This window comes from Eumetopias jubatus, unplaced genomic scaffold, assembly GCF_037043125.1.
Source record: "Eumetopias jubatus isolate StellerSeaLion01/CBP00866 unplaced genomic scaffold, mEumJub1_p1.0 scaffold_16, whole genome shotgun sequence".
NCBI lineage: Eukaryota > Metazoa > Chordata > Mammalia > Carnivora > Otariidae > Eumetopias > Eumetopias jubatus.
The window spans coordinates 66,398,577-66,425,854 of NW_028274822.1; the positions used below are offsets into that span (position 1 = coordinate 66,398,577).

The 27,278-nt window shown below is 52.4% G+C and overlaps 2 protein-coding genes across 10 annotated transcripts; one reads left to right on the forward strand and one right to left on the reverse strand.

Moving 5' to 3' along the window:
* Nucleotides 1-2,151: 2,151 nt before the first annotated feature.
* On the reverse strand, nucleotides 2,152-18,659 carry LOC148162299 (sphingomyelin phosphodiesterase 4-like). 9 transcript variants are annotated; one of them, XR_015766942.1, is made up of 13 exons: nucleotides 18,508-18,659; nucleotides 16,322-16,405; nucleotides 14,598-14,684; nucleotides 13,855-13,997; nucleotides 13,629-13,704; nucleotides 12,960-13,068; nucleotides 12,800-12,852; nucleotides 12,211-12,362; nucleotides 10,231-10,363; nucleotides 8,669-8,747; nucleotides 6,993-7,088; nucleotides 5,171-5,218; nucleotides 2,152-2,270 (listed from the first exon to the last, which is right to left on the reverse strand). XR_015766942.1 is itself a non-coding variant. In XM_088019382.1 (12 exons), coding segments are annotated over exons 1-11 (993 nt in total). In that variant the 5' UTR covers nucleotides 18,583-18,659; the 3' UTR covers nucleotides 2,152-2,270; nucleotides 5,171-5,216. The 9 variants fall into 9 exon arrangements, 7 of the variants coding, with proteins under 7 accessions (XP_087875508.1, XP_087875505.1, XP_087875504.1 ...); XR_015766941.1 differs by having other exon boundaries at nucleotides 4,949-5,218; XM_088019382.1 differs by lacking the exon at nucleotides 6,993-7,088.
* Nucleotides 18,660-19,540: 881 nt separating this feature from the next.
* Nucleotides 19,541-27,219, forward strand: LOC148162300 (mitotic-spindle organizing protein 2B). Its single transcript, XM_088019722.1, has 3 exons — nucleotides 19,541-19,745; nucleotides 19,940-20,088; nucleotides 26,959-27,219. The coding sequence occupies exons 1-3, from the start codon at nucleotides 19,582-19,584 to the stop codon at nucleotides 27,114-27,116; spliced, it is 471 nt and encodes a 156-aa protein (XP_087875848.1). The 5' UTR covers nucleotides 19,541-19,581; the 3' UTR covers nucleotides 27,117-27,219.
* Nucleotides 27,220-27,278: the final 59 nt, after the last annotated feature.

Genomic DNA, 27,278 nt, shown 5'->3' on the forward strand with positions numbered 1-27,278 from the left:
CCACCCTCGTCTTCAGGAACCCAACACTGTGGCTGGTCTTCTCAGAGACTGAGTCGAGGCCACCCAACAACCCAGTTGCCAGCCTGGTTCGTTAAAGGCACAATTTCTGAGGAGCCGCCTGCACCTGCCAACCCCCCACCCCCTTCACCTCAGCCACTCCCACGATGCAGGTCGCCACACACCCAGAGGAAAAGCGAGAGGACGACCATCTGCTCGTCCCCGCAGCCCCGGGCCTCCCGTGCCCACCCCGGCCCCCTCTTCCAGCTGATGCCTGCCCCCCACGGAACCCTGGTCCCGGCGTCCGTCGCAGTCTTGCCCCATCCTGTCGCCTCACGTGGCGGGCTTCGCCCACCCTCCCGCCTGGGCGTCCACGGAGCAAGAGTGGCCGGGGTCCTGCCGATGCGGGCCAGGCCCCGGGGCCTTACCATGGTGAGCTCAGCTGCTGCCCAACGCCGCTACTTGACCTCAACTGCCGCCGCAGACACCACGCGCCCAACTGCCGCCGCTGCCCTGCGCACACGGCCAGCAATTGGCCCGCCGCTGCCCAGGCGCCTATTGGTCCTCAGTACCTCGGGGCGGACCGAGGCCTGGAATCCCGCTTCCGATTGGCCATTGCTTGACTCTCGGAGTGTGGCGGTTTCTGATTGGATGCGGCTTTGGCGGGAAGGCGGCCGCCTAGCCAAAGGCGGAGCATTCTGGTGCATCCTCCGCCTTTAGAAAGCTGGAGTGTCCGCGGTTTTCTCTGCCTGGGGCACGGGACATTTTCACGCATGTAAGTCCCCAGTGTGCGATTGGCTTCAAGTCAAGATTGTGTCGCCTTCTCGCTTCGAGCCTCAAGCCCACTCATCTGCCTGTTCCTGATTTAGGTCTTTGCAAACATGACTACCTCTCAGAGGGCTGCCAATCATCTACCTGTAACCGATCCAAAGGAGAGTTGCTCCACCCCATGCCCAGCAAGCCAGTAGAAGACTGGCACCGAGCTTTTGCCGTGAAGATAGAATATTTATTGGTGTGGTGCCACACAGAAGAACGGGAAACGAATGCTCAAAGTCCCGAACTTCCTGATGCCTTACAAGTGAGGATTTTTAAGGGCAAAATTTGGGTCAGGGGTCTCCTGACGCTGTTGATCGGAGGCCTTTGAAATCATGTTCACAGATGATGCTTTGTTACTTGAGGTGGCTTCCTCTGGTCCATGGAATTGCGCTCTATCTTGGGAGACTTGGAATCCGAAAAACATATTTCTTAGGGTAGAGATTTCATTAGGTACATCTGGTGATTGTGTGCTTGGGATAGTGCTGATCAGCTGCTTTTAAGTGCCTGTTTGTTCCGTGGGTAAACTACTGGGGTCATGATCCTTTGAATAACTATGCATTCCTATCTCTTGGGCCTACTCCATTCCCTAGCAGGTCGAGCTGTGCTTGCGGAGGGTATGACCTCTAGTGTTCATTCTTTCATCCGAACTAACAAGATGGATGCCAGCTTTATACCCAAAGTCTGCACCCCCTTTCTCGTCCACCCCTTTTCTGGAGCAGAAAGGCCTTTGCCATCCGGCACCTGGGAACCAGGCAGGATTTGATTACTTCTTTAATGTCAACTGGATTTCTGGAGATAAGGGAGTGGAAGGGTATACCCCAGCCTCCCCACACCCCCCAAGAGCTGGGTCGGAGCTCAGTGTCCATTTTGGGGGACTTTGGAACAATTACCCGATTCTTCCATTCTGTAAAGATTGACTCAACTTTCTTTAGGATCCAATGTGTATTTATTTCTGAGAAAAGCCGGGTAAGAGGAATTCTGGCATACCCCCAGTTTATCACCCCAATGCAACACCCTTTCTAGTGGTTCCCTAGAGTGTGTTGGAGCAGACTCTTACCTTCTCCTTGGAGAAGAATGGAGAACTCAACCCCTGCAATGGGACACACCAGATAGAGGAGCTGGAATTTTTCTGTAGGCCTTGGGAACATATGAATGGTATGATTAGGTCGGCCCTTAGGCAGCTTTGGCAGCAGGGAGGAGGGAGATGGAAGGAGGTCAGGGGAGAGCCAGGGAAACCAGGAGAAACCTTCCCTGCTTCTTCTCTCCAGGAGAGTGAATCCTTCTATCTTAGCTAAACTGCCATAACAAAACACCACAGACTGGGTAGCTTAAGCACAGACGTTTATTTTTTTCACAGTTCTGAAGGCTAGAAGTGCAAGGTCAAGTTCTGGATGGGTCGATTTCAAGCGAGGGCTCTCTTCTTGACTTGCAGAAGGCCACCTTCTTGCTGTGTCTGCCTACAGGGGCAGGAAGAGAGAGCAAGTTCTCTGGTGTCTCTTCCTATAAGGACACTAGTCCTATCAGATCAGGGCCCCACTCTTATCAGCTCATTTAACCTCAATTACCTCCTATCTCCAAATAGGTGGTTAGGGCTTCAACAGAGGAGTTCGGGGGGTACCCAATTCAGTCTATGGCACCCTCCTTTCTCAGGGCTCCAAACATACCACATGCATAATTTAATTGAAGCCTGCATCACAGTTTTATTTTTCAAAGAGATTTATTATTTTAGAGAGAGAGAGAGAACACAAGCAGGGGGAGAGAGACAAGCAGACTTCCCACTGAGCAGGAGTCTGACGTGGGCCTTGATCCCAGGACCCTGAGATCATGACCTGAGCCAAAATCAAGAGTCAGATGTTCAACTGACTGAGCCACCCAGACACCTCTCACATCTTAAAGTACTATTTATTTTTCTGGTTATTAAAGTAACACATATTCAGAGTAGAAAATGTGGAAAATGAAGAATAATAGGAAAAAAATTAAAATCATTCCCAAACCCACAACTTAGCTAAACATTATTAGCTAAACATTATTAATATGTCAGGTTTTTTTTAGTCTTTTCTCCTGCATACATATACTTATACATGTTTTTTTTACACGATTTGGATCCAACAATATGATTTGTTTTGGTAACAGCTTTCTTGAGATATAATTCACATACTATACAATTCACCCATTTTAAAAAATATTTTTTTTTATTTTTAAGTAATCTCTGCACCCGATATGCGGCTTGAACTCACAACCCAGAAATCAAGAGTCACATGTTCTACTGACTGAGCCAGCCAGTCACCCCACAATTCACCCATTTAAAGTGGTATACAATCCAATGGCTTGTAGTTTATTCAGTTGTGCAACCATCACCATAATCAATTTTAGAACTTTTTTGTCACCTCCCAAAGAAACCCATGCCCTTTTGCTGTCAACTCCCAGTCCCTCCCATCTCCCCAGCCCTAGGCAACTTTATTTTTTTTTAATTCTTTTTATTTTTTTTTAAGTAATCTCTACACCCAACATAGGGCTCAAACTTCCAACCTTGAGATCAAGAGTCACATACTCTACGGACTGAGCCAGCCATGCGCCCCTGCCTTAGACAACTTCTAATCTACTTTCTGTCTCTATAGATTTGCCTATTCTGGACATTTCATATAAACAGAATCATACAATATGTGGTCTTTTGTGAATGCTTTCATTTAGCATAATGTTTTCAAGGTTCTTTCATGTTGTAGCATGATACATTCCTCCTGATACATGATACATTCCTGTAGTAGCATGATACCTTATTCCTTTTTCTCTTTTTTTAGTTTCTTTTTTTTTTCTTTTTAAGGATTTTATTTATTTGAGAGAGAGAGAATGAGAGACAGAGCATGAGAGAGGGGAGGGTCAGAGGGAGAAGCAGACTCCCCACTGAGCTGGGAGCCAAATGTGGGACTCGATCCCAGGACTCCAGGATCATGACCTGAGCCGAAGGCAGTCGCTTAACCAACCGAGTCACCCAGGCGCCCCCTTATTCCTTTTTCTTGTAAACAGCCTTATTGAGCTATAATTCACATACTATACAGTTCACCTATTTAAACTACAATTCAGGGGCACCTGGGTGGCTCAGTCAGTTGAGCGTCTGACTCTTATTTTTAGTTCAGGTCATGATCTCAAGGTCGTGAGATCAAACCCCATGCCTGGCTGCGCGCTCAGCAGGGAGTCTGCTTGAGATTCTCTCTCCCTCTCCCTGTGTCCCTCCCCACCTCTAAAATAAATAAACAAATCTTTAAAAAAAAAAAACAGTGTACAATAACTAATTTTGGTATATTCAGATTTGTGCAACCATTACCACAATCAATTTTAGAACACTTTCATCACCCCAAATTTCATGCCTTTTTATGGCCAAATTGTATGGGGTGTTCCATTGTATGGGTATACCATATTTTATTTATCCATTTATCAGTTGGTGGACATTTGTACTTTGTGGATATTATGAATAAAGCTGTGAACATCTGTGTGCAAGTTTTTGTGTGAACATATGTTTTCATTTCTCTATGACCGGAATTGCTGGGTCTATGATAAACTACATGTTTAATCTTTTGAGGAACTACTAACCAAACCATGTGATTTTTTTATCTTGATTTTCTCACTTAACATTAATCATGTGCATTTTCATAAATTATTAAATGTTCTTTGAACACTTGGCTTTTAATGTTTGCAGACTTCCAAATCTTAATTAACCCCTGTTAGTGGGCATTTAGATTATTTCCAATTTTCATGTTATAAACAGCATTTCGGTGAACATCTTTGGGCATTAATCTTTTTATGCAGCTCTGGTTATTTCTGCAGATCAGATGAATTAGACCATTGAATCAAAGAGCACAGGCAGTTTTAAGGCTTTTGGTGCATAATGATAAATTGCCTCCCAGAAAAGTTGTGTCAGTTTGCATTCTGGCAAGTTGAGTTTGTACTTTCATTGTCTCCTGAGGTCACCAAAGCTGGGACTTTGGACATTTCTGACCCCAATTTGTAGCACATAGTAGAAGTTACACAAGTTAGTGTGAGCGAAGGAAGACCCAGTCTCTGCATTAACAGGAGCCATGGGATGGAGAGGAGGGTACAGGGTCTGAGACTCCATCAAGACAGGTTCCATAGGACTTACCACCCGGTTGACATGGGGACTCACTGCAGACTCAAGTGATAATAAGGCATCGTGAGGCCAAGAACCCTCGACGTCGAAGTGGCCAATGTGAGATGAGGAAGCCACCCACCACAGTCACTTAGGGACAGACGCTGGTAGGGATGGGGTGAAGACTGGCAGTAACTCTTTTCTATACTCTACTCTGTGGGCAGCAGTCTTTACATGGAGTGCTGGAAGAAGTACCTTCACTGAGCTGGCGAGGTCATCAAACTCTCTGTCCACTTGGATCTCCTGAGGAGAAACCCATTACAAGGCAGTACATTATCACTGTCTGAGAACGTCACTGTTTTTCACTTATACACACAAGGTTTTGAAGAACACCTTAGGGCCACTTCTCTCCTATGGATGACAATGTCATTACTCCCAAACCATTAAAATAGAGAAGAGAAGTGACTCCAGGGGAGCTCCTTGGGGCCTGCACTATTTCTTGATCTGGGGGCTGGTTGCATAGGTGTGATCTGTCTGTGGAAATTCACAGCCCTAACCCATGTGCACTTTTCAGCATAGACGTTATTCCTCAATAATAGGAGTCAGGGGAAGAATGCTAGCACTAATGGGATCTTTCTCTACACAGGCCTTTCCTGTGGGGTCTGCTAGCTCATCCCCTCTTTGCAATGAGCCTGGCTGGAAGATTTTAGCCCCGTTTCACCTGAAGACAAAGCTGAAACCTGGGAAGGGTTTTACATGAACTGTCAGGATTCAGAAGCATTTCCCTTAGGGGTGCCTAGGTGGCTCAGTCGCTTAAGCGTTTGCTTTCAGCTCAGGTCATGATCCCAGAGTCCTGGATCAAAGCCTGAGTTGGGCTCCGTGCTCCGCGGAGAGACTGCTTCTCCCTCTCCCTCTGCCTGCTGCTCCACCTGCTTGTGCTCTCTCTCTCTCTGTCAAATAAATAAACAAAATCTTTAAAAAAAAAAAAAGTATTTCCCTTAAAGCTGAGGAGAAAATCTAGGCTGGGGAGATTAGACTAATAACAGCTAAGGAACAGGAAATTAGTACATTGCATCTAGTGTTATTCTTGAATTCAGAAGACGCCATGTTGATGACTTAGGATTTGGTCCCAGGCCTGTCTGATTCTCACCTCTGTTTCCACTAGATTAAAAGCTCCTGATAATAACCATAGGTTATATTGAATAAGCACATAGTTTTGCAGAAGAGTTTTATATATCATTCCTTTATTTTTTAAAAATATTTAAGTAATTTCTGCACCCAACGTGGGACTCAAACCCACAACTCTGAGATCAAGAGTCACATGCTCTTCCCACTGAGCCAGCCAGGTGCCCCCCCCTGCCCACCTTTTTTAATGATAGAAGCCAATGTTAACAGGAATTCTCAGAGCAGGAGGAACAAGGTCAAGGCAAACTAATCTCTAGCTTTGGAGCTGTAGAAACTGGGCAGGCAGAAGGAAGCAATAAGCCTGAAGGATTGGAACTGTAAAAAACATGTCTCTGGAAGGGTTTTGACTTAAATCTGGGTTGACATCGACCAGGGTTAGAATAAACAATGATTTGTGACTAGACTTCCTTTCATTAACTCATATTTGGGGATTCTCTCCTTAATGTTTAACTGCTTTTAATTTTCTATATCAAAAAGGCGTCTTAATCTCCCTCAAGGCCACATGAGTGAATCTTCCAGCACCATGATCCGCCTGCAGACAGAACAGGCCAGGGGGTGGGGCGGGGCCGCCTTGCAAGTACTGAACCTGCAAATCCAAACATCAGTGAACAGCGAGCTTTGTGTCCTCTGAGCCACCTAGTCTCTCTCAGCCAATGAAGAACCCAGGCAGGGGTTGGAGGTGAGACCATGGCGGGACCCCCCAGTCAGGAGTGGGAATAGAGCCAGAGTGGCCCTGTGACCTTACAGTCCGGCCTGGGGTGGGACTCAGACTCAGCCATGTTAAGTATCTGGGCAGGGCACTCTATTTCTCTGATCCCCACTTTCTTCCTCTAACTGATAACTCATGGAGCTGTGGGGAGGATCACAGATGAGATTTATGAAAAGCTCTTACAGAGAAATCTAGGAGTTCTAGGGCAGACATTGGATTATCCCGGACAGACTTTAGAACTCCAAAGCAGCCTTCGCCTCGCATGGGATTCCTGGACATCTGAGAAACACACACACAATTGAGAAAAACCGAGCCCCAGGGAGGCTCATGGAACATCTCCAAAGGGAGGGAGGGATTCTTCATGTCTGCTGAGTGGCTCGGGACAGCCCCACTGTCTCAGCTCAGAAGTTGTCTCCACTGACAGAATGCCCTTGGTGAGCCTGTGGGGCCAGGGAAGAGAGGAAGAGAAGAAACACTGGCTGAGCACCCCACCACCACCATGCCCAACTCTGTGCTGGGTGCCAAAGATACAGACACACAGGGCACATCCCTGTCCTTAAAGAGCCCACCCATCATGGGGAAGAGAGGGAAAGGAAACATCATGAAAATGCAGTGCAATGAGAGTGTGCATCAGCTCTCCTTGGGAGGTAAAAGTTAGGCAGGGGATAAAATACCGGCCCTGAGCTTTACAGGTGAGGTGCGCAGAGCTGGGTATTTCAGCAAGAAGAGCAGAAGCAAAACAGAGAAGAGAGAATGCACCATGTGCAGAAAATTCAGAGCAGCTTGGGGTGACAGAATGAGCTTCACAGGTGGCAGGCAGAGGGATTATGGCAGAGCCCGGAGCCCAATGTGTAGTGAATGACATACTACTAAGCTTGGATTTATCCAGAGGGGAGCCTCTGACAGGTTTAAAGCAAGGGGGGACATGAGCATGTTTCTGGTTTAGAAAGATCACCTGGTAGGTAGGAAAGAAGGGCCAGAGATGGGAAACTAGCAGGTCCACAGAACTTGAGGGGAAGTGAAAAGGAGGAGCAGGAAGCCTGCGAACTCTGCAGGAAGTCAGATGAAGGATGGAAGGCATGGGAAAGAGAGGGAGGGGTGACTCCATGAGGAGGTCCCCCCGCCCCCCACCCACGGGGACAGCCCTTAGAGAGAGATGATGTCTTCAGGTTGTGCTTTGTGCCCATGGGACATCCAGGGGACCATCCAACAGGTGGCTGGAAATGGGGATCCAAAGCTTAAGAGAGGTCTGGGTTGCAGCAAGGGGCAGGGGTGGAGGAGTGGGTGGGAGAGGAGCGAGCCTCAGGCTGGGGATGGGAGGGCTACACGAGGCTCCCCTGCCAGTTGAAGGAGCTGAGAGCCAGGCAGGGCTGGATGCCCCTGGACCTGGCAGTACTGTCCTCTGAGCACTTGCTGTTGGCACAGTGGCCCTCACAGGCCTGCTCCACCCCGGTTGCACCCTCCCTTCTCTGTCCTCTGCTCTCAGCCTAGCCCACTGGCAACCCTGAAGGAAGGGAACTCCTAGTGTGCACATGAGACCTCGGGTAGGTCTGAGAATGGCCAACAGTACACCTGGGCTGAGCGGGTGGTCTGAGAAAAAGGAAGGACAGCTGGGAGGTGGGGTGACACTGCTGGGAGAGAAGGAAGGGTAAGGGAGGAGTCTGAAGTATATGGGTCAGGCCAGAGATGGGTGAGTGAATGGCAAGGGAAAGAAGTAGTCACAAGAGGAAGCAGGAGGCCCCCGCCCTTATCTGGGCTCCAGAATCTGTGTACCCCACTGCCACTGGAGTGATGTGGCGGGGGAGGGATCTGTGTGGATATGTACAGGGGGGGGCCTCTCCCATCAGGCTAGCACTCACAACTAGAATCCTCAGCGTCTGGTTGACCCGGAGGCCCAGGCCCAGGCTCAAGGCTCCCACTGCAGAGATGCGGTTGTTGCTGCAACAGAGAGACAGGAGCATTTTGCTACTTTCCGAGCAGCTGTGCAGGTGCATCCACCTGGGTGGGCTTCATGTTCCAGCCTCCACTGATGCTTCAGGGACCCTGGGCAGGTCAGTATGTAAAGGTTGGACAGTGACCCTGAAGGGTCCCGGTGTTCAGGGAGAACACTCAGCAAACATACCTAGAGCACCCCTACCCCCAGTGGAGGCCAGCTGCTGTTCCCAGGCCCTCCCACATGTTCCACATCAGCAGCACCCCATTCCTATCACCATGACAGCATCTGTTCTGGAAACCACCCAGCTCCATCCTCATGTCCTATCCTCCTGCTTCTCTAGATGGAACTAAACTCTGGCCCCAGCACCTCTCTTGGCCAGCTTATCTCAGAGCCATTAAACTTCTGTTTAATGGGTAGTTTGTTTTACAAGATGAGGAAGTTCTGGAGATTCCTTCCCCAACAACATGCATATATGTAATTCTACTCAACTGCATACTTTGATGGTAAACTTTATGTTATGTGTATTTTACCTCAATTCAAAGAAATTTTTTCCTCAATAATTAAAAAAAAAGAGTGAGCATTAGCGTTCTGGTCCAGAAAGCAACCCTCCAGCATTTCTGCCCCATAAGCCCATGTCCTGGCCACAGGCCCTCCTCATGGGCTGGCACAGCCCAGAATCCACATTAGCTGGGGGCACCTGAAGCACCAGGGCCCCTCTGTGAACAGGGAGGCTGAGTCCAGCCACCCAATCTCCCGGTGCGGTCTCAACAACGACACGGAGACCGCTGAAAGTGCAGCAGCCCATACACCAAGAGTTATGTACGAGGCAGGAGGGACAGAACCCCATCTTATCCATGTGTCAGGCTGTCAGTAAGTGATGCTCGTGACTACCAATTCCGCCCCGGCGTCGAGAACCAGCTGAACCTCTCCAAGGTGCATTTGGAGAGACAGCCTGGCATGGGAGGGAGCCAGCCCAAGCCTGCATGAGAGGCTGGAGCCTGCACGAGGGCAGACAAGGGGCCCTACCACCTCCCATGTGGATCCCCCAACCCGGAAGGGATAGGGGCTGCCAGCCAAGCAAGGTTAGAGGCTTTGTAAGCCTTTTCTGGCCAGTGTTATAAAAACACTACTGGGGCAGGGGCTCAATATCCACCCAAATGAGGAGGATCACAGGAAACCTTTCCAGCATTGTGGGAGCAGGTCGGAGACGTGCGGTGTGGGGCAAGCCTGCACGCACACGGGTCCAGTGGAAACTGAGCAGCACTCATACCACCACGAGACAAAACCCCACAGTGAATCCTGGGATGAACAGCACTGTCAATGACATCCAGGTTAGACAGGTGGGCACGTCACAGCAGGAAAACACCAACAATTTAGAAGCACTCTCAGGCTGAGGGCAGTGTTTAGGCCTCTGCCCCCTGGGGCGGAAGGTGATCGGGCAGTTTATTTTGAAACAGAAGACGAGAAGGGTTTCCTCACTCTCACCTGGAGTAGAGTTTCAGACCTCCAGATCTCATGGGATGCAGGGTCTGCGTTCACAGACGTCTGATGAGAGATGTGTCGCTTCAGGAGGCTGGTGTGGTGGAGGCCATAGGAAGCGAAGGGCATGGCTGGCGTCCTGAGGGACACACAGAAACAGGCCTCCGTTAGGGGGTCCTGCCGGCACAACCAGGGGCGATATGAACGGGAACATCGGTGGCAACTGTACCCACTACCACCTGCTGAATCACAGGACGGCCCTCAAATCCACCTCCCTAGTGCAGAGCGTGCACTGGTCAACGTAAGGGATGAAAGCACACAACCACCCTTAGGCAACCATCCTATTAATAACTGATTTGGCTGGCGATAATCAAGAGACACTAACACCACTGATAATTACATAGTCTAAATGTATCTTCCCAACAAATCCCTCTTGCTAATTAACTTGGCACAAAGTACCCATTTAATTTTACAGTAGGAAAACCTAGCCAACACCCCCCTGGCCCAGTGATCAAGACAATGTCACCAGCACACAGACTCCATGGCCGCTGGGCCTAATCGCTAGGAAACACCAGAGAACTCGCGATAAGGGCATTCTGCACACCCCTGGGCTGCACCAGTCCAAAGCATCAAGGTCAGGAAAGATGGGAAGCCGGAGGGACTGTTCCACACTGAAGGGGGACCAGAGGTAACTGCACGCAGCGAGTGAGCCTGCGCTGGATCCCAGCCAGGTGGCAGATGTTAGTGGGGTAGCTAGGGCAGCCCGAGTGGGGTCTGAGGATGAGACGGTGGCCTGGCAGTGATACCGATTTCCTGATTCAGATAAAAGTGCAGTGGCTGTGTAGGAGAAGGCACTTGCTTTTAGGAAATACACTCCAAAACATTAAAAAATAGCAGGTGTTGTGTCTATAACCTACTCAAATGGCCTGGAAAAAACATGTACAGATAAACAGAATAAAACAATTCAGAAAGGCAGAAGAAGGATCTATGCAAGTTTTTTGTTATTCATGGCAAGTTTTAAGTCTGAAATTCTAGGTTAAAATAAGCCAACACAACTGGGCCCGGAAAACAGCCTGGCACCTGAAACCTGCCTCTGACAGGGCGTGAAGCTGGCCAGCCCGGGTCCTTCTCGGCCATAGCATTACCAATGTCTGTGCAGCCTCTCCCCACTTGCACGCCCCCACCTCCTCCTTTCAATCCCCTTTCCTCGGGGGCATTCCTGTGCCAGCAGGAAAGACCCCACCTCCCAGGGAAGAAGGTGCACCAGCAAGGTTGAGGAGGGTGAGGAACATGGGGGGCAGTTCCCGGGTCACAAGTGTCTCCTGGGGAGAGGCGGCCAATCGGCCCCTGGCTAAAGGCCTCAGTTCACCCTCAGGCTGAGGCTGGCTGCACACTCCCTTCCTGCACGGTCTAGCCACAGCCCAGCCTGCCTGGATTGGCACAAAAGGCTCTATACCCCAGGACCTCTGGCTCAGGCCAAGACCTCGTCCGGCAGCCTACACAGATTCCTCCTGCTCTTACTCCTCCTCACATCAGCCCTGCTGTGGCCTGCCTACAGGCCCTTTCCCTCCAGCACCACCTGCCCAGTGCGACCGATCAGCTCTGGTAACATCACTCTGAAACCCCCGCCACCGCTTCTGTGTGGGACTTGGATGCCACATGTAGGGAGGGCTGCTATGGGCAGAACACAGCCCACTCCCAAACCAAAGCCAGGCCTTGTCCATGGGGCCACAGGACCTGCTCACTGCAAACCCAGGCCCAGACATCCTCCTCACCCCCGCCCTCCGGTCTGTGCCAGGGCAGCTGGGGTTGGGGGATCTCAGGCCTAAGAAACATTGGGGCACCCGGGACAAAGAGTGGCACTACTGTCCCTGTGAGCAATGCCCACTGCCCAGGCCACTCCCCTGTGGAAGGGCCAGACTTTACAGGCTAGCTGCAGGGATGGGCCGCCCTAGGCCAAGAGCCAGGGCAGCCAGAGAGCCTTACCTGGGAGCTGGTGAGGGGCTGGGCCCCCCGGGACTGGAGGAGAGCGGGGGGAGCACACTGCCTTCTGTGGGCAGGAACCATGACAGGTACCTGTCCACGAGGATGAAATAGGCACAGTCTGAAGTTCGTATGTGGAGAGCCCCAGGGAGTGGCTGGAAAAGCAAATCCGCATTGGTGTGTGGCTCTGTGTGCCGTCCCCTGGCTGCAGACCCCAGCAGCCTCAGGGCTCAAATCAACGAGCTCTGGGACATGGGCCACATCCCAGGGGCCTGACCACAAGCACCCAGGGTAGTACCGGGAGACAAGTTCCCACCACAGGGGGCCTGACTAGATCCCAGAGTCCTTTTTAGCATGCAACCCCTTCCCACAGGAAGCCCCCCAACTACCACTCGGGGTGCCCAGGTCAAGTGTGCCCACCGGCCTGTCATCCTGAGTGAGGATGGCTTGAGCAGCAAAGGCTGGAAGAGGATGCAGAGGGCAAGCCAGAGAAATTCGAAAAGACATGGACGATAAAGAAAGTCCTAGGCCACAGCCCGCACCCTCCACAGGGGTTTTGGTAAAAAGCTGCTCAGGGGCACCCCTCCTGTACCTTTTGAGTGATGAGGCTCAAAGCAAAGAAGAACATGTAGTACTCGAACGGATCTGATGGCAGCGTCAGGGGGCAAACGGGCAGGGCTACTGGGCCACCCCCAGCACTGTGTCCCGGCCCCCCATGGCCTCCCCAGCCCCGCGGGGCTGACAAAGGATACTGAGGGCCAAGTTCAGGCCGAGGCCCCCCGTCGGGGGGAACTGGACCTTGTTGTGGTACAGAGGGCTGTCAGGGAGCACACGCTCCTGGATGGACGCCTTCACAGGGCCCTGTGGAGACAGGGAGTTGGGTTTGTGGGCAGGCTCCGCAGGGTGCCCCCGTGCGGTGCAGCCTTTGGGAAGGGCTGCTGCGGAGGCGACCAGCACACGGACCCTGCCTGGGGGAGCACTGCTGTCCTCTGGGTAGCGCTGGAGCAAGAGGGCCTCCACTCAGAATCGCTCACACTATCCTCAGGAAGATCCCCAAACAGCAAGGGCAGCAGCTGTGTGTTTCTGAGCCTCGTCAAGGGCTTCAGGCTCCCCCATCTCCTTTGCTTCCGATATCCACCAAGCAAATCACCCCTCAATTTACCACTGAAGGACTGGAAACTCAGAAAAACAGAGCAACTGGTCACACAGCCCTGCCTGCCACTCAGCCAGGAACAAACCAGGTCACATAGTGCCTTCTCCATGAGCAGAGTTGGGAATGATGCCTCCTGGACCCTGAGCAGACACCATGGCGTTCTCTTGCCCATGGCTGCAGCCCCCAAGCCCTGCCCAGCACCCACCACCGCAGCTGCTGTGCAGGGCGCTCTGCCCTGAGCACGACGCTCACCCCACGGCTTACTTACAGGCAGGTAGGAGACAGGAAAGTCAAACTTATAATCTTCAGCCTGAAGCTTATAAACCAACTTCATCATTGGGCCACTGAACATGAAATTAAATCAACAAAAACAAAGCAATGAACTGTAAACCATCTTGCTTTGACTGTTTCTTAACTTTGAGAAATATAGTGCTTTAAGAATGCGATCACCATGAGGAAACATCCAGCCCCTCTCAGGTGACAAACCTACCTACCCAGGGTCTAGAAATTCCATCGCAATGCTGTATTCCACAGGACTCATGCGTCCCTGTAAGTAGCGGAGGTTCCAGCCGACAAGGACACCGTCCAGGCTGCCAAAAATGCTCTCCACCAGCCATGGGAAGATGGCATGCAGCTCCTGAAACGGTGTTTGGGGGGATGGCTTTGACCAGTGCCCATTGCTGGGCTGTGTGCCATGGGGGCCTCCTGCCCAGTCCAGCGCTACACCCCAAGTTGTCCACCTCCTTCACTGAGTGTGTACACATGAACTGGAAATTTCCAGGGTGAGAATCTTTGTCCAGGCTGGCTTCCTGGGCTACACTTACTACTTGATAATTCTGGGTATGGCTTAAATAAAATATATATTTTCAGTGTGAAAACCAGGGTTTCTCAATCTTTTGGGCTGGACACGTCTTTGTTGGGTTGGATTGTCCTGTGCAATTTGGGAAAGTTACCAGCATCACTGGCCTCTACCTACTCGATGCCTGTAACACCCTCTCCTGTGTGACAGCCAAAAATGTCTCTAGACATCGCCAAGTGTCCCATGCAGGACAGAAGCACCTGTGGCTGAGAACCCCTGGTTTACATGTTGACATGTTTAAATGTGTCCATAAATGTGTCCGATACTAGGTCAGGCCTCTTTGCAGGGCAGTGCTCAGAGTTGGGAATCAGGGGCTGTGAGAATGTTTTTCAAAGACTATGTGAGACATGCCCTAAAGAGATGCGAGCAGAACTGTACCTTTGCTGGAAAATCTTCTATGACTTTAACCAAGTCTTGGCACCGCTGTGCAAAGGGCTTATTTATAGAGTCAGCTTTCAGGCTAGCCTAGAAGATAGAACAAACCAAAAAAAAAAATCATGAGCATATTTACCTGGCAGCTGTTTTCTGGCTCAAATCAAAACAGAAACCCAAGTGATAGGTAGGAGTCAGACACGCCATGGGCATGGCTCCCCAGCATCTCGTGCATCAGGTCATGCGTGTGTCAGTGGCCTAAAGGATGCAACTAGGAGAGGCGGGGGTCCTTTGCTCTCCAGACAGCCAACTCTCAGGCTTCTTCCCTGCACCCTCTGTCAGGCATCCCCAGTTACGGCAGGGTACTACACATTTTCACGACAGAAGTGACTTCCACCCAATCCAGAGCAGGGGGTCAGCTCCAGGGTCAGCCCCGCAGCCAGAAGAGGACCCTTATTGTGTGGGGCACCCCTCACAGACCACAGAGTACTCCCTGAGTGTATACACACGAACTGAAAATTTCCCTGTGATGACCACCCGTGATGACACCACTGTGATCATCAGTGAGGATGCCCAACAAAACAAGGGAGACAGCAGAAGCCCTCTTAACCAAGCTCTCCTCTGTTCAGGAGATAACGAGCCAAATGAATTCATTACCTCAAGAAACAAGGCAGGCTAGAAATGACAGATGGCTTTAACCAAATGTCGACACTAATCATGAAGGCGATGGATAAGCCAGGGAACATTCAAGACAAGAATGAAGGAAATCTACCCAAGGTCGTGGGGTGTGGATTAAGATCAGGAGGAAATGCCAGAATTTGAACCAAGAGGGCTTTGCCCAAGGCTATCTAAGGCCTCAGCCACCTCCAAATGAGGGTGGTGTCTCAAGCAGAGATAAAGATCTGGGCTGTTGCAGCCACGCACTGTGGGAAGGTTCCCTGCATGCCTGGCCTCTACCCACTGAATGCCAGTAGCACCGCATGTGTTGGCTCTAGAAGGGGCACCAAGGAAGGATGTCCTTCTGAATAAACGTTTACAAAAAGTATCTTCTGGGAACTGAAATAAAGAATCCTCACACCATGGCTATCTGCCTCACATGTAATTTCCCGGCGTCATGTTTAATACTGAGAGTGCAGTCCTGCCAATTTCCAATGATGACAGTTACGATTATTAGAATACCCCGGGAAGTGTGTAAAGATATACAAGATGTGGAAATTCTGATGTATATCCTTTCAAAAGTAGTGAAAATGGATTTGAATCAACTTACCTTGTAGGTGAGAAACTCATCTTGTAGATGAGAAAACCAGGGCTCAGGGGTTCAAGTAAACCCAATGTCCTACACCGGAAGGGGCCAGGGTCAAGTCTAAGGATTCTAACCCCCAGGCCAACTTCCTTCACATGCCCTCAAAAAAACCCCAGCAGAGGGGCACCTGGGTGGCTCAGATGGTTAAGCGTCTACCTTCGGCTCAGGTCGTGATCTCAGGGTCCTGGGATCGAGTCCCACATCGGGCTCCTTGCTTAGCAAGAAGCCTGCTTCTCCCTCTGCCTGCCACTCCCCCCGCTTATACTCTCCCTCTCTCTCTCTCTGGCAAATAAATAAATAAATAAAATCTTTGAGGGGGGAAAAAAAACACCCCAACAGAAAGTTCAGGTCAGGGGAAAGAACTCGCAAGTCCCTGAGCTGTAGACCAATCATCATGCTGACATTCCCACAGGCAGCTGGTACTTACCAGCAGAAAGCTGGGCTGCTGCAGGTGAGGGAACGCCATAGCAGCCTCCTGGGGGCCGCTGACAACGGCCGTCTTAGGAAACCACTGTGAAAAAACAAAGGCGACATCTCAACATCTGCCACACAGCGGATTATATTGCCTTACAACGCCCAGGGGAGTATTTGTATAATTCAATACACTCTGCACTGCCGAATTCCACGTTTTATAGAAATGCCGGTCTGATGCAGTCTGCAATGGCCAGCTTCAGAGCCAAGTGTGCAGTGGCGAATCCTTGGTAACGCTTGTACAGCACTTGCTGGGTGCCTGCTTCTAAGGACCCTCTGTATAGCTCCTCATTTAATCCTCAGGGGTAGGCAGAATTTTAAAGATAGCCCTCCAAGATTCCTATCCTTGGGTATTCAATCAAATGCTCATCTAGGTATTATGAAGGAATTTTGCAGATATGACTGAAGTCTCAAGGGGGCGGACCATAAGATACAGAGCAGTTCCAGCTGCCGGCCAGTAAGGAAACGGGGACCTTAGTTCTACAACCCGAAGGAACTGGATTCTGCCAGCAACTTGAATAAACTTGGAAAAAGATTCTTTCCGAGGGCTTCTAGGTAAGAACAAAGCCAACCAACACCTTGATTTCAGTCTTGTGATATCCTAAGCAGAGAACCCACTGGAGCCTGCGTAGACTTCTGGACTATAAACTCTGAAATAATAAGTGGATGCAGTTTTAAGCTGCTAAGTTTGTTAAGGAAAAATAGAAAACATATATCCTCACAACAATCCTGTGAGGTCAATACAGATAAAAAGAAGTGGAAGCAGAGAGGAGATAAGCACTTGCCCTCACTTGGCTGGTAAATGGCAGAGCCAAGATCCTAATACACAGACCTCTGAACACATCTTCCAGAGAGACAGGTATGTCACCTGTGCTCTATGAGAATGAATGGAATGAATGGAGGGGATGAGCAAGCTCAGCCGAGGGAGCTTTTGAACAAGCCATCAGAAAATCAGGAGCAACTCTCTAGATTCCTCTCTCTCTCTCCACCCAGGTCGGAAACTGAAAATAGCCAGATGTGGACTGAACAGAAAGGGAGCCTGCCTAGTCCCACTGACGATGCCTTCCTGGCACAGCTCTGCCCACAGCATGAGTAAGGGTGCTGAGGTGGCAAACAGAAGTGTGTGTGGATGAGGAAAGACTAGGCGCAAGGAAGCTGTGAGGCAGTGGAGGAGTTGAGAGGAGATGTGAATCCCTGCCTCTTGACAATAGAAACACCTCCAGGGTTTTTTCAATTCTCTGCATGACACTAGCTATCAAATTCAGTTTTAAGGAAGACCTCAAAGGCCTCAGTCCTGAACCACTGTGATTAAAATGACCAAAGCAAAATAACCAAAGCAGCATAAAATCCTGGCCTGTTTGCAAAGGGCAAAGCTTTAGAGATGATGAGGTGGAAGTACCTCCTTGTTCAGAGGAAGCCTGCACTGGCATCAGCTCAGGACTGAGACCCAGAGGCGCCAAAGCAAAGAGTCTTTCCGAGAGAGGGCAGTGTCTCCTAAGGCCCTGTTCTCTAATCCTACCCCAGCCAGGCTCCTCCATCACACCCTTCTCCACTATGTACACCAAGTGTTCCCTTCATCCGCCACTTTACAGCCACTTTCTTCAGTGGGTCCTTCGGATCTTTTGAGGTTTCTTCTCAGAGTAGCAACGCCAATCATGCCAAGCAAATCACATTACTGCCAAGGCCTCCCTCTGGCTGCGCTCTGAGAAGCAGAGAATGCTCCCATTTGCTGCTCACAACTGCCCTGTGAAGTGAGCACCGGGATCTCCATATTACAGATGAAGAAACTGAGGCTCAGGAAGGTCGGCCCACACAGGGAAGATGAGTCGGGTGAGAATCCACACCCAGCTCTTCCTCCCACACAGCTTGTTGAGCCTAAGGCCCAACTTCAACTCGAATCTCTCCTTCCGCCAACTCGTTCAACGAACGTAAACCGGGCACCCACCAGGACGGGGTGTGCGAGGCGCGCGAGAGGATGGCATGAAGGCGCAGCCGGGCCCTCGGTTTCCCAGCCGGCCGGCCAGACAAGGGGCACACACACCAACGCCCGGCCCGAGGCCTGGCTCGTTCAGGAACGGAGATGGCTTCGGCGGAGGTTCGGGGGGACATAAGACCGTCCCGCACACGGCTCCCAACACTCACCTGTGGGACCCATGAAGTCGCTCGCCTAAGGGACGAAGACCGCCATTCGGCTACCCGGCACCGAAATGTCGTCATCAAGCTGCGCCTGGCGTCACGCCTCCCCTGGCCTGGCGGGAAACACACCACCAACTCGGCCCGCAAATATCTCAAAAGGCGCGTGCGCAAAGTGAAGGCCGGCCGGGTTTATGGGTTACATCTCTGAAGGCGCGTGCGCAGTGGGGGCAGCAGCGTCCCTTAACCCTGAGTTCTTGGACTGTAGGAACTGTAAGAAGCGCGCGTGCGCATAAAGAGAATGTTTAGTAGGGTCCTGGAGGCGCGCCCCCTAATGGGGAACGGGCGCAGAATAATTGTACGCTGCAATGACCTTCTTCTGACAGGCCTTTATTGAGCGCCTACTATATGCCAGGCACTGCGCTGGGGCTGCTGCCCAAGTGAGAATGACCAATGCAGTCTGACCCTGATCGCCCAGAAACGTGTCTCTGCGGTCAGCCTCGGTATCCCCCACGCCTAACACATCTCCCTATTGTGGGATCACTGAGTGCAACCGTCAGGAAAGAATTCTTGAGACTCTTGGTGCAACTTAGTAAGTTCATTGAAGTAGCACAGGGACAGGGCCTGTAGGCAGAGACTGCTGCACTTTTGCTGTATGAAGCTGGTGGTTATATGCTTAGTGTTCGATAGGCGGAGGAGCCGTGCAGGGAGTATTGGATCATAAATGTCTTCTCGGAATTTCTAGTCCTAAAGCTACTTTCGCAAGATTTCTCTGGTGCTTATCGTTCAGCTCGATATTAACTGGCAGTCATGAGACCCTTTAAGAATGTAGCAGCCAGTACTTATTGATCCTTATCAAAACTATTCAGGTTATAGGTCAGCCTTCGGGGCTAAAGATGAACATTTTTCTGCTTTTATCACGTCTCATGCCGCAGGCAAATGCGGATCAAACGGCGGAGAGGAGACTAACCGGTCCCTGAAGGGCCGCGCGGGGCCAGTAGAGGGCGCTGTGGAAGCGGCGGAGGGGCGCGGCGGAGGGGCGGAGGCGCGCGCGCAGCGCTCATCTTCTCGCCGGGCGCGTATATGGCGGCGCCGGGGGCAGGCCCCGGGCCGGGAGCGCCCCCGGGGCTGGAGGCGGCCCTGCAGAAGCTCGCGCTGCGGCGGAAGAAGGTGCTGAGTGCCGAGGAGATGGAACTGTACGAGCTGGCGCAGGCGGCGGGTGGCGCCATCGACCCCGACGTGTTCAAGTGAGCGCGCGCTCGTCCTACCCCCAGACGCCCCTGCTCTCCCGCTCCCCTGCCCCGGCCTTTGGTCTGGAGGGGCCCTCCCGCCCTTTTCGGACGCCTTTGGGCGCCCAGAGTAGAGCTGGGGTCCTGAGGGAGGTGGCCGTCCTAGGCCCGGGCAAGGAGGGCTCACTGTCCACCGCCTGTGTTCTCTCCAGGATCCTGGTGGACCTGCTGAAGCTGAACGTGGCGCCCCTCGCCGTCTTCCAGATGCTCAAGTCCATGTGTGCTGGCCAGAGGCTGGCGGGCGAGGCCCAGGACCCCGCGGCCGTGTCTCTGCCCACATCGAGCGTGCCAGAGACCCGAGGTCAGAGCTGAGCCCGGTGCGCCCTGCCCCTGCGGCTCAGGCGGTGGGTGGCGGGGGAGGGAAATGGGCAGCGCCAGGCACAACGCAGGCTTGGCCCTGAGTGGCCCGGTCCTACTGTGGGTCTTCTCCCCGGGACCTGCAGGGACCATCCAAGGGCTCCCCTCTTGGTTTCCAGTCCCCAGCTTTGGCTTCGTTGCTACCACTGAGAGTGCACATGTGCAGGTCCAGATCAGGCGGATGCAAAATGGGTGTCCAGGGTGGCCCAAGTAGGCTAGGCCTCATCTAGGATTCTGCCTACCTTCTTGGGTAGAAGTGCTTTCATTCCACAAAGACAGGAACAAGGTGGTTTTGGTTCCTGTTCTCACGGTGTGTACAGCGTCCAGGAAAGTGCTCAGGGAGTGGGCCAGGCAGAGGCCCTCCTGCCCCCTCTTCGTCTCTTCCCCACCAGGGCCCAGGTGCTGCTCGGGAACATAGCCAGCCGAGCTTCCTTCCTCAGATTGCAGGACAGGGGTCAGTGTGGCAGCCCCGGGCTACCCTAGACACACGGGGTGCAGAGGCCTGAGTGGGCACAGCACTGGGCTCAAGTTTCAGGGGCCTCCTCACTCTTGAGAGTCACGACTGGGGGATGAGCGGGTGCTGCTACAAGGGTGTCCAGTAGAGTTCCGACTGCGGCCTTCTGGTGTGTCGCATCTGCTCCCAATTTCAGAAACGCGCTGAATGCTTGGCCAGAAGCGCTCAGGCACTCACGGACATCCTGAGAAGGGGCTGGTGTTGGGGTTGGGCGCAGGCTGGGCCCCCGTGGGTGGGAGTGCCAGGGCCCTGGGTACCCACGCCCCCTGTCCTGAGAGGCCCTGGGCACTGGAGCGCAGGCTTCCTAACTGATCCACACTCTGTCTACTCTCTTTGTGTCTCTCTCTGACCTCCAGAGGCCTCCTTTCTCTCTGCCAAGAACTGTAGTCCCCCTGCAAGGCCCTCCTTTTCCTCGGCCCCGCGGCCTGCGGCCTCTCCGGTTCTGCTCCACGGCCCAGCTGCCACGCACTCGCCTCTCTCTCCAGGGCCCCCCGGTTCCCTCCGGTTCTCTTGCTGCCTGTTCTCTCCTTTCGCAGGTTGCGTTTATTGGTTTATCTCTGGGGGTTGGTGCTCTTTCTTGTTTCTGTGGAAACTGCTGTGGCCCCCAGAAAGTCAGCAGCTTCGAGATGAGCTGCAAGGGCAGGACCTTACAGGTCATTTCTGCCACACAGCTTAGAGGTCGGGACACGATTTCATGGCTCAGTTTATTAGAGACAACCTGCAGTTCTTCTAGAATGGGACCGACACCCTCTGCTACGCAGAGGCCGGCTCTACTAGGTGAGACTTGTACTCTGTGGAGGTGCCCTCACCCCAGAAGAGGACAATAGGCAGAGGGACGGGAGAGCCTTTACTTTGATGTTGAGGATAAAGCCTTAGGTATGAGATATGCCTTGGCCCCTTAAATGCTGTCACCCACCTGGACGGGTAGCCTAGAGGATAAGCTGTGATTACCCTTTCCTGCCTGCCTCCTGTACCAAGGGTACCTTCCATGGATTGCCATGTGTGATGAGGCTGGAGCCCCAGAACCAGCTGGGTGTGTGAGGGCCTGAGATCCCACAGGTGCCCTGGCTGCCCTCTCCATGTCCCTCCCCACATCACCTACCTCGCTGTTCTGGGTGCCACCTGGAGCTCAGGCCGGCTGGGTGGGGGAGGGCTAAGGGGGCAGGTCAGGGCAGAGGTGGGTAGACTACAAGGCTGAATTGAATCAATGGGCAGGAGGGGAGAGAAACTGGGCATAGCCCCCCTCGTTTGAGGCGGCGTTGCCGCTTGCTCACCCAGTGACTGGGTACCCAGCTGGCTCTCAGGGCTGAGGACTCAGGGGCGCTCTGAGGTGGACACGTCCTCCTTCCGGGGAGGGAGATGGCTAGATCAATCAGTGGTGACAGAGACGGGAGGTAGCCAGTGTAGCCAGCCTTTCTGGAGCAGCAAGTGTTAATCGGGCTCAGAGTCCTGTTGCCCTGCAGCCCTTTGAGGTAGGGGGAGTGGGGAGGGCTCCAGCCAGAGATGCAGGCCCACGCCCCTGGTGGGAGCAGACCCAAGTTTGGAGGGGGGAAAAGGGGAGGGGAGGGTAGAGAGTCAAGAGGAAATGTGGGTTTGGCGCTGGGAGCACTGGCAGAGAGGGGCTCTGACAGAGGTGGGAAGGAAGCCCCAAGCACAGGGATAGAAGTGGCATGGAGTGCTGGGCCCCATGAGGTTTTCTCGAGTGCTTAGGCCTTGGGTCTGCTGGGTTGGGCAGCCAGCAACCAGGATATGAGGACATGGAGGCCCTGGGGAGATGCCCAGTGAGGGTAGAGGGCAGCCTGGAAAGAGGGTTTGGTGGGCAGGCACTGAAGGGGAGCGGGGCACATGAGCGGGGCACGTGAGGGGCCAGGCCAGCCAGGAGTGTGCGGTGGCCAAGAGGCAGAGGCTGTCAGAGACCAAGAGCTCTGAGGCCACATGTGCAGAATCTGTCCACACAGAGCTTGGGCAGGGTCTAGGATGGAGAAAACAAGGAGAGTTGTCAGAGTGATCAGTTGGGGGACTGTGGTAGTACTAGGATTGTGATGGGGGCTTGGGGCTGTTGGGGCTAACTGGCCTTAGGTTTCCCATGGAATCGGGGTGTGGAACTGCTGCAGACCAAGGGCTAGATGCCCCCCCCAGGAGTTTGATCTGGTAAGCTGTAGCAGGCACAGCGGGTCATTTGGGTTCCTGTCCCCTGGCCATCCAGGTGGCCTGTGGGGACTGTCACTAATAAGCTCACTCATTTCTGCCTTTACCAGGCAGAAAATGGAGAAACAGAAGACCCTAAGAGCACAGAGGGGGTAAATGCTTGTCTTGGTGGGGATGTGGTCACTGAGGAAAAATAAAATTCAGTTGAGTGTTCTCTGTTAAAGTTTAGGGAAACTGCATACCTTTTTTTTAAAGAATTTATTTGAGAGAGAGAGAGAGAGCACGAGCGTGGGGAGGTGCAGAGGGAGAAGCCGACTCCCCACCCAGCAGGGAGCCTGACATGGGGCTTGATCCCAGGACTCTGGGATCATGATCCTAGCCGAAGGCAGACGCTTAACCAACTGAGCCACTCAGGCGCCTGGGAAACCGTATACTTTATTTATTTATTTATTTTTAAAGATTTTATTTATTTATTTGAGAGAGAGAGAATGAGAGATAGAGAGCACGAGAGGGAAGAGGGTCAGAGGGAGAAGCAGACTCCCTGCGGAGCAGGAAGCCCGATGTGGGACTCGATCCCGGGACTCCAGGATCGTGACCTGAGCCGAAGGCAGTCGCTTAACCAACTGAGCCACCCAGGCGCCTGGAAACTGTATACTTTAAAAAGATGTTCCTCCAGAACATGTAACAGGAAGTTTGGTGTGCAGAAGCTGTGAGCCTGACACAGAGCTGTGTTGTCCAATATGGAAGCCATGGGCCCCCCAGGGCTGGTGCAGCTGAGACTCACTGCAAGGTTAAGTACACATCAGATGGCCAGATGCCAGAGAACTGGCACAAAAAGAGAATACCTCACAAGTAATTTTTATACTGATCACATGTTGAAATGATAATGTTGCACATTTGGGCTAATTAAAATACATTATTTAAATTTCCTGTTTCTTTTTACTTTTTAACGTGGCTACTAGAAAATGAGTGACACATGTGGCTCACATCATATTTCTGTTGGACAACGCTGCTCAAGAACAATCACAACGACACTTTGCCCGGAACACTGAGTCAGGGCTGTATGTACACATGTAGGAGGGGTCACACCCCCCAAGAAGCATAGGCTACAGTAAGGGTTAAAGATGCATGGGTGCATGTCCACGGTGCACGAGTCCTCGTCGTTACGTCTGTATGTGTTCTGGAAGCACTGAATAAGCCCCTCCGGCGTACTCAGCCAGAAAGGGCAGCAGGACTGGCTGGTGGGTGTAGACCTGCCCATGGTAGCAGAGATGGACCGTCCTGGCCACTCCCTCATCCTGGCCACCAACCTTGCCAGCCAGCCTTGCGGATATCGGGGCACCTGCTGTGCTGCTTCAACCCCCTGTTCTTTTCCTTCCTCACACAACATGCATCTGGTGTGCGCTCATGGTCACTAATATTTGGCCTTGGCAGCCCCACCAGCCCATTTGAGCACTAGGGAGCACGGGCACCATGAAGGAGAAAGGCCGCTCCTGGGCACCATAGACAGGATGGGAGCAGCAACCCGCACTCAGGCTTTCTGTCAACCCTTGATCCCCCCAGCCCTGCCAGCAGGGCTCGCGGGGATGGGGAGTCAGGATCACACAGGCCACACCACAGGTAAACGGCACAGTAGGTCCCACTGGGGTCAGCCACCTCCCCAGCTGTAGGGTGTGTGTTTGAGGTTGCACTTGGGGTTTTGTTTCGGGGCAGGGGAGGGGAGACAGGGAGACTTTTTAACCTTCAGTGGTCATTGTCTTCAACTGTTTGAGGGCCGCTCAGGTATTGGGCCTGAGGGCATATCACCCCTCCCACCTTTGGCTCAGCTCCATCCTCCGTTCCCTCTGACCCTAATTACCCACGCAGGGACCTGGGGCAGATAGGACCTGCTCCAGAAAGTCTCTTGCAGGATCCAGGGGCGCATGGCTGAGCCAGGCTTAACAGAGCCGGTCTGACCACTGATAGGCTGTGCACACCATTCTCCTGAGACCAGAATGTCACTCTCCTCAACCTCCCCAGCTCTGCACAAAATGAGCCTGCCTGAGTCTCCCCACTAACTGAGAGCACATGATTCCTGAAGGTTCTAAGAATTGCACAGAGCTGGATAAATGGTCTACTTTCATTGTTAGATGGTGCTCTTAATGCTTTTTATGGCTCAAAGTTACATTGGTGTCTTATTTCCAGGGATTATCAGCCTCATCAAGGTTAAAGATGAACATTATTTGCTGTTTTCTCCTTTCCTCTCATCCTTGAGTTTCCCGAAGGGCCCTGGTCACTATACTGAGAGGGAGAGGAAATTCCAGTGCGTGGCATGCTGAAGAAAAGCTACATTCAGACTCAGGCCCACATCTGAGATCCACGCTGCCATTTGCTGGGGTTGAGCTGTACTTGCAAGTCCTTCAGAAGTGCCCTGAGCTGAGTTTGTGGGGCACCTAAGTACCCCGGATTAGGCCAGGTGCTACAGATGAGTTCTGTCAGCCTGGCCCAGCCTGGAGAGGGACATGGCCTCAGAGTGGGCAAGAGCATGTTGGGAGCTGCAAGGCGGTGGGGCGCATGCACTCGTACGAGACAGGATCCTTGCCCACTGACCAGTCAGTGGGCACCAGAATATCAGCATTTGTAACAGGAAAAAGGAAATGTGTGGTGACAGCTCTCTACTTTGTGTCTGTCTTTTCCATGAGTCACTGGCAGGCTGAGTTGGCCCAGCTTCACCCCACCACATGTCCTCTGCCCTGGGTAACCTGTTATTACATCTTTGTTGAGTCAACTGTACGCAAGCACTTGAGTGTGAAGCCCAGGGTGGCAAAGCAAGGGAAAATCTGAGCTGTCAGAATTTCAAGTGTGCCACCACTGTCACCCTTTCCATCCCACTGGGCAGCAGAGACCCCCTGTTCTCTGGAGAGGAGCTGTTCAGAAATGCTCTGTAGGAGGTCTGTCCTAGCTCTGCAGGAATCCTGGGAGAATGTAGTTGTATCAGAGGGCCTGGACAGCAGGTCTGATGCCCTGGAGGGCCCAGGGTCTGCAGTACTGCAAATGCAGGTGCCTCCCCTTGTTCAAGATGACAGATGGGAAAACAGGAATGACTTAACATGCCCCCCAAGAAACCTCATGGTGTCTTTTCTCCAAAAACCTACAAGTCCCCAGTGCAGGCTATTTGACTAATGGACTTTGAGGCTAAGGGTCAAACACAGGACACATACCCTGATCAGAGTCTGCAGGGTGGACCCTGCCAGGCTGGAGAAGAGCCCTGGCCAAGGGAGGCCCAATGGGGAGGGACTGTGACCCAGTGGGTGAGCCTGCTCCCTGAGTACGTTTTGTCCACTGTGGTGTCCTCTGTCAGTCTTATGAATGCTGTCAACACCCTGAGTCCAGGGAAGCCATTCCTTTAAAATAAAGCTCTGGCCTAGGTGTGGTTGCATTTTCCTGTCTTCACAGAAAGAGGGTAAGGTAAGTAACTTACAAGTCAAGGGATATCTGCACCAGTGGTCTCCATCTAAATATGACTGCCTGTGGTCAGGGCAAGTCTCGTTGAGCAGTCAAGCCTTGGCAGGAACCCAATCACAGGATCCGGAAGCTGAACTTGAGGGCAAGAGGCCTGACCACCAAATGGTTGCAAAATACTTTTGAGGTGGGTAGGGAAACACCTGTGAGAAAGAGCGTCCCAAGACCCAAATCCAAAAGCCTGACTTCCATTCCTGATGGTTGTGCCTCCTGCACCATCAGTGCACGCAGTTCAATTGTGGGCAATCTGGAGCGGGGAATGCCGGGGGAGGCAGGAGGTAGCAGCCCAGCTGGTGAGCCCTCCTGCACTGCTGGTGGTCGGCTGAGTCCTTTACCTTTCCAGGGCAGGAGTCAACCAGCTGAGCTCACCTTTCCCGAAATGGGCCTTGTGGACTTTCCCCATTGCTCCTTGCACTGCTCCTGTCCTAGGACCCATGCTTGAGGGCCTCCTGACTCTGCCCAGGATTTCTCTTGGATGTGCCATCTCCAGGCAGCCCTCAGCCTCAGGGCTCAGGGCTGACAGAGGGTTCCTGGCTGCAAAGGTCGGACAGAGATGTGCTAGACGTAATGTGCAAGGAACATAAATGTAGTCGACGTGCCAACTGTGGAGTCAGCCCTGGTTCCTAATGGTTGTATTCTGTGTCTGCTCAGGGAGAAACAAAGGCAGCATGGCTCTGAGTGGAGGCCCAGCACTGGCAGAGCGCAGTGGCCGGGAAGGATCCAGCCAAAGGATGCCCCGACAACCCAGTGCCACCAGGCTGCCCAAGGGGGGCGGGCCGGGGAAGAGCCCCACTCGGAGCAGCACCTGAGATGGGCAGACTTCTCACGCCGTCCAGCTCTGGGCTTCGCCAGTCTCCTAGCAGAGGCTACCTGGGCTTTCCCCCAGTTGGTAGTAAAGCTTTGTGAAAAACCGAGGGTCCATCCAAGCTGTTTTCTATCACCTTTTGAATATATTAAGACACAAAGATTTA

Bases quoted from the DNA above. Each gene is read 5' to 3' on its own strand.
- LOC148162299 (XM_088019379.1), bottom strand. From the start codon at position 18,582: ATGACGACATTTCGGTGCCGGGTAGCCGAATGGCGGTCTTCGTCCCTT. The intron at 14,685-16,321 runs GTAAGTACCAGC...TCTATCTTCTAG, and splicing joins AGCAGCCCAGCTTTCTGCTG to GCTAGCCTGAAAGCTGACTC. The intron at 13,998-14,597 runs GTACAGTTCTGC...ACACCGTTTCAG, and splicing joins TAGAAGATTTTCCAGCAAAG to GAGCTGCATGCCATCTTCCC.
- LOC148162300 (XM_088019722.1), top strand. From the start codon at position 19,582: ATGGCGGCGCCGGGGGCAGGCCCCGGGCCGGGAGCGCCCCCGGGGCTG. The intron at 19,746-19,939 runs GTGAGCGCGCGC...TGTTCTCTCCAG, and splicing joins ATCGACCCCGACGTGTTCAA to GATCCTGGTGGACCTGCTGA. The intron at 20,089-26,958 runs GTCAGAGCTGAG...GTGTCTGCTCAG, and splicing joins GAGCGTGCCAGAGACCCGAG to GGAGAAACAAAGGCAGCATG.